At 40.5% G+C, this 6,634-nt stretch overlaps 1 protein-coding gene across 1 annotated transcript; it reads right to left on the bottom strand.

Moving 5' to 3' along the window:
• Positions 1-4,225: 4,225 nt before the first annotated feature.
• Positions 4,226-6,130, bottom strand: LOC114174383 (protein diaphanous homolog 1-like). The gene is made up of 6 exons (XM_028059223.1): positions 5,607-6,130; positions 5,404-5,530; positions 5,169-5,303; positions 5,024-5,107; positions 4,825-4,929; positions 4,226-4,741 (listed from the first exon to the last, which is right to left on the bottom strand). The coding sequence occupies exons 1-6, from the start codon at positions 6,128-6,130 to the stop codon at positions 4,226-4,228; spliced, it is 1,491 nt and encodes a 496-aa protein (XP_027915024.1).
• Between the last annotated feature and the right edge of the window lie 504 nt (positions 6,131-6,634).

Here is a 6,634-nt window from a genome sequence, read left to right as displayed (position 1 = left end):
TCAACTCTATCTCGAATGTTATAATTAAGACCACTCAAGAACCTAGCAATGGTTAAATCTTCTTCTTCTATCCCTGCCCTCAAGATGAACAATTCCATCGTTTGCCTATATTCCTCTACAGACACGGATCTTTGTTCGAGCCTTTGGAGTTTGTCCATTAACTCTCTCTTGTAGTATGTGGGAAGATGTCGAGCATGGAGGGCCTCTTTGAGATCAAACCAATATTCAATCTCAGGAAGGTCTTTCGTTCTGTTTTGGAGGACAAGGGAGGTTCACCAATTTAAATCGTGACCTTGGAACCTGAGGACAGCAAGAGAGACACACCTCTCTTCCTCAACTACGTGTCTGTCAAACAGTTGTTAAACTTTTGCCACCCAATCTAGGTATGCCTTTACATTGTCTTTGCCATGAAAAGGAGGCAAATCAATCCTAGTTTCTTTAGGGTGAGGAGGAACACACCTTTGCCTCTTAACAGGAGGATCTTTCCTTGGAAAGGGGCATCCTAATTCTTCCTCTTCACCACTATGAGCATGGTCATGTTGTGATGGAGGACGAGAAGACCTAGGTGAAGCACAATGTGTGTGTGAAGATTTTCTTAATTGCTCAGATATGAAGTGTAAATTGACAGAATTTCACACTTATGAGTATTTTTGAAAGAATTTCACACTATGTCCAAGTGCTAAGTAGTTAAAACCACTAGACACTAAGGTCAAAACAAACAACAAAAAAGACTCAAAAAGGAAAAGATAACACACAAAATGCGGACCCCTAAATGGCAAAAGTATGAGAGACTTTGGTCTCACAACTTAATCCTCGAAAATGAATTGCAAGAAAACATGAATATAAGCTATGCGACCTAATGTAAGGTGAGAAAACACTTAGAACTTTCAACACACTTACAACTAAAGCGAATCACTATGTAGTATGCAAAGGTTCTACTTAGGAGATGGGATTGAACACCTTTTGGCTCCCCAAGACACCTAAGTAGGCCAAGAATTACAAGTAATAAGCAACAAAATTTAGAGCACAAAATTTGGCACTTTTAGGAGCAACCCGAGAGGACTATGGTTTTAATGAACTTTGGGTAAAAAAAATTAGGCAACTAAGGAAGCTCCAAAGATACCAAAAGAAGTGATAAAATTGTAGAGAAAGAAGTAAACTATGAAGATGCAACAATTACAAGCCACAATGGCCAAACAAAAGTCTTCAAAATGATGGTTCAATGAGCTCTCGTGACGACTAGGCCTTGCGCCAAAATTTTGGACAACAAAAGAACAAGTTCCGGAGAGCGACAAGAAGTAAAAAGAGCCTTAGTTGATTGCTTATGGGCATACACCAAATTTGACATGTAACGTCCCTATGAGAAATTAATCAATTAAATAAATAAATAAAGAATTGAAATTCAATCGTCATGATTTTATTAATCCCAAACGCGGGAAATTTAAAACATTATTCAATGTGCCAAAATTCAATTAAAGCTAAAGTAATAATCTTATTACAAAATCCAAAATCCGACAAAATAAAGAAAGCATAACAAAATCCCTAGCTCGATATCCCAAGCTAGCCCCTCTCTCCGTCTCAAGCGTCAGCAGCATCACCTATAACATCATCTGCTCATGTGTAAAGAATTACATGATCATCGCCAAAAACACACAGAAATGATCAGCTTATAAAATAAAGAAAATAACATATCAATTAACATAATGAAAGCAATACACCCATCTGATTCATCCTAGTTAGTTCTTGGCCAAGACCTTAACCCCCAAGGCTTTTCAACCTTAAATCATACAGGTAGTTAGCCTTGGACTCAGGATTTGTGATGCTCACATGAACCTGTCCGCTCGTGGTCCTGTCTCTATGAACCTCCCCTCTTATAGTCCTGCTCTACAAACCTCCTCGCTCGTAGTCCTGCTCTACGGACCTGCCTGCCTGTAGTCCAACACACATGATCCACCAGCTACGTACCTCCCCGCACGCAACATCTCTCAAGTGTGAGCACGGAACATACGAACCTACCTTGCGCGTATCCCCACATGAGAGTAATAGGATATGAACGTCCTCGCTCATATCATCACGTGTTCACCACTATCCATGAATCTACCCGCTGATGGCACAACATCCCCTAAACCAAGTCCGCATCACTGCGTATAACAACTCACGCAAGTTAGATACCTGCAGCATTATCGCCTGGAGCAACCTAAGCATCGTTAGACGAAACCTGCGCAGACCGCCTAGCGGAACCTCCTCGCCACTTGGTGCCAAGCTCTAGACAGACCCACTGTTTTAGGTTTATTGCCTGGCGGACCCCACCCTGCTGCCAGACACCACACGTTGCAGGAACCTCCCTACTGCTCATATCGCCTAGCACACACATACCCGTGTCGCCAGGCGCTATACTAGTAGCGAAATTCTACTGGTTTTAGCACCCCAAAGTGATTTAACTTACAATATAATGTACACCCAAGCATCTACATATATCTCCATTGATCTAGGTGAAGTTCACAGTAATTCGCTACCCCTTTCTGATTTAAGAAGGCGCTCAAACATCCCAATTCCTCTATTCAAGCTCCCTAGTTCCGCAATTACTTTATTATAATATAAGAATTCAGTCAAGCTTATGGCAATGCCTACCAATCCAGAATTTTACAATTCATACACCATAATTCTACTAACCTGTAAAAATATTAAAGATGCCCTCAATTATCCTAGTCATTAGTGATGTCCAGCCCAATATTGCATAAACACTTAGAATCCAACTATTCATATTTAAGAAACTAAGTTTCTAGAACCTACACTTCCATTAGAACCCTCTTCCTCTTTTTTTTATTTACCATTTTCCACATCAACCTTAAACTACACATCTAACAAATCATACTCTCATGCACTCTCGTTTACTTATTCTAACCCACCAATAATTCAAGAGTATCATTTTCATTCCTCCAAATTTACACCACGGACTAATTTCTCTAGTCCCATTCGCTCCAAACACCTCTCTCGCACCTAACCAACTAATTGCACGCATCTTCCCCTGGACCAGTCGTTGCCTGGGGACAAGCTGGGTGCCGCCAGGCGGTGCACTAGTAGCTAGACTCCAAACCATATTTTTGCACTTGCGAGGAATCCATCACTTCCCTTAATTTGACACATAGCCCAAGTACACCAACTCACTCCAATTCACATAAAATTTATCATGCCACACACCCAGTATTGTTCCTTACGTGTCGTAAACCCATTGATCCATGGAGATCAATTCATTCCTTTTCGCCTTCCAAGAATCCAAATTCTGCTCATGGGTAATCATACGTGATTTCCTCCAAGCACAATCATACCCCAAGTACTTAAAGGTTATAACAGTTAACGCACAATATTGTTCACCAAGCACACATTCAAAAGTCGCAATGACTTCTGCACCAAACAACGCACAAATAGAACCGTAGACTGCACCGCACCGTTTGACAGATATTCATCGGTGTCAGGCTATTCATACCAAAATCCAGAACCATGGGCAACAGACACTACCAGAAAAATGTTAATTACCGACGGTCAGAATCCGTCGATAATAGCCATAATCCGTCGGTAATCATGTTTTACCGACGGACTTTCGACGGCAAAATATTCGTCGGTAAACTGCTCGTCGGTAATCATTTACCAACGGATTGTTGAAATCCGCCGGTAATTATCGGCAGAAATATTCGTCGTCCTTTCCGTCGGTAATTACCGAGGGAATTATTCGTCGGTATTTATTGACGGACAGATCCGTCGGTAAATCCATTCGTGGAGTCCATGTCATTACCGACGGATATGTCTGTCGGTAATTACCGAAGAAATTATCCGTGACAAACATATCTGTCGGTAATGACATGGACTCCACGAATGGATTTACCAACAGATCTGTCCGTCGGTAATTCCGTCTGTAAGATAAAAGATTTGGTCTGGGCTGGTTTGTTTTTTTAGATATTCCACAATACCTGCATATACAAAATTCCAATACAGACAAATCCAGCAGTCCAGCATTCCACTATATCAAATATTGTATCATTATCAAACTCCATGACAATATATATCAAATGACATAGTAAATGGTTCATAAAACAGAGAAAATAATATGTACCACAGGAAAGTTTGTCAAATATTACATAATCACGACCAGTAGGAAGAAGGACTTAATAGTACATAAGTTTATGAAGTAAATTTTGAACAAAGTTTTTCTTAACAACATGAAAAGCTAATAATCTTCATAATCAGGAGAAGATTCTTCAATTAGATTATCGTCTTCTTCATTATTTTGTTGCTGAGAATGGGGTGGAGGGATTTCAAAGTTTGGTTGAGTAGGGTTTGGCTGTTGTGGTTGTGGTTGTGGCTGTGGCTGCTGAAGACGAGCCTGAGCATCAAGAGGGAGATATTGCAGGACTAGTGACTGAAAGGATCGAAACTCAGACCTCAATTGCTCATTTTCCTCTAGGCTGCGTGACAGTTGTTGCCTAATATTAGTGAGGTCCTCAGTATTAGAAGAGGAAGAAGCTGGTACTTGGTTCAAGCTTTCATTTGGACCTGTATATTTTGAAACAAGTTGACCAGCCCCATAAAGTCTTCCTTTCTTTTTCCCTCCTACTGTCTCAATCCAACACCTAGTCCTGATATTCTCGTCCTGTGTAGGATCAACAGAGGACTGCTCTTGTGTTCCATCAGCACATGAGGAAACCTCAAATCTAACTTGAGAAAGCCTAGTCTGAAATTCTTCCTGTAAGTAAACAATGAACAATTATTATTCTGTGGTGGGATACATTTAAGAGTAAATAATATTGAACAGTAAAAGAGACTTACATTTGTCTTCCTAGACCTCTCATCCACATACTCGCCAATACCCTTCCGGATATGTGTCTGCTGAAAGACTTCATCAAGAAACACATGGCATCCCAACTCACGTGCCTGCAACAAAATGTTATAGAGTTAGATTTGATTTGATTTCAAACTTTAAAAATGTAGTTCAAATGTGACAAATACAAATAGTTAATGTGTTTACCATACGAAGGGCATGCTCGTAAGTGGTAATGGATCCACCTGTGTGTAGGGTCTCACCTGTTTTAGAAGCCCTATTCTTTTTTTGCTGCAATACATTTGCTCCGTTAACTTGGAGAATTCCAATGTTCTAGCAGCCTTGTCCACACATCATTAGGAATCCATTCTGGCCTTTCTCTAGCCGTTCTAGCATCTCTAAACAGCTCAGATAGACGATGGGAAGCTCTATTGTTGAAATTTCTCTTAATGGCAATTTCATGCTCTGGTGCCCACTGAACTCTCCTCTATAACACAATTTAAACATATAAAACATTATAAGTACATTAAACATGGAATAGTAGTTAACAACTTAATTTACCTATATAATAAGTTAGAACACGTTACCTTGAAACGTTGCCAGAAAATTTCCTTGTCTTTTTCAGGTATTGATCCCCATGATGGCCAAGGATTAAGAAATTGTTGCTTGATTGTCTTTGTGATAGCCTGTGAAGCAACTCTAGATGGAACAAACCTACAATTCATGGAAAATTGTCAGAAAATGAAAGAATTACATAATATAAACAATAATAATTGAATTTAAATATTACCCTCGACCGACAGGTTCAATCATTGGGCGGTCCTGCAGAGGAGGGTCAGGTTCTGCATCTAAATCAGCATCAACCATAGGCTGTGGGGCAACTATATCACCTGCAACTGGGGATGGTGCAGACTGCTGACCAACGGCAGGAGATGGGCCACCAATGGAGGCTGGGGATGGTACAATATGAGGTGATGGGGATGCTCTAATGTCTGTGGAAGGGGTATGTAACCCAGTGTGTGGAGCTGAGGAAGATGAGGATGGTATATGGAAGGGTGGTACAACAGGGGTGTGCAACCCTATGGGTGGAGGTTGAGAAGAGGAGGACGGCATATGAATCGCTGGGATAGATGTTGGGTTATGTAACCCTATGGGTGGAGGTGGGGAAGATAAAGATGGCATATGTAAGCCTGGGGTAGGGGTGATGGGTCTGACTGGAATCCGAAGCACATAATTATTACGTCTCTTTCTTGTTTTTGCAATACCTTTCCCCTTGTCAACTGGGGGTGGTCGAGGTGGATCTCCCGATGACATGGTATATAGGATCTAAGTGTCAAACAAATTAAGATGGTGTATAATAACAAACAAATATACCAACTTAATAACTATTCATTACACATATTACACAACTTGAAGTACAACAACAAAAAGTTCTAATGAAATGAAAAAAACAAACATAATAAAAAGATAAGTACTAAAACAAAAAAGACAAAGTTAGTCATTATCATCACTTTCACCCTCATCATCGTCCTCATCTTCCTTCACTTGTTCTTCTTCAGTTTCATCTTCTTCATCTAGATATTCCTCCTCCTCCTCCTCCTCTTCTTCTTCTTCTTCTTCTTCTTCTTCCTCCTCCTGCTGTTCCAACTCTTCATCATGACCTTCTATGTGATGAAATCCCGATACACGTTCTACTTCAATTACTTCGTTCACATGGGACATTTCATCAACTTGGTAAGGGACATCGTCTTCCACCTCATTTGATTCAATGCGACCTCTCGGCTTTGTTTTAATTACAACACACCAACCACGGTTGTC

This window comes from Vigna unguiculata, chromosome 2 (genome assembly GCF_004118075.2).
Source record: "Vigna unguiculata cultivar IT97K-499-35 chromosome 2, ASM411807v1, whole genome shotgun sequence".
Classification (NCBI taxonomy): domain Eukaryota; kingdom Viridiplantae; phylum Streptophyta; class Magnoliopsida; order Fabales; family Fabaceae; genus Vigna; species Vigna unguiculata.
Note: the sequence above shows the minus strand (reverse complement) of the source record. Positions and strands in the feature narration are given on the sequence as shown.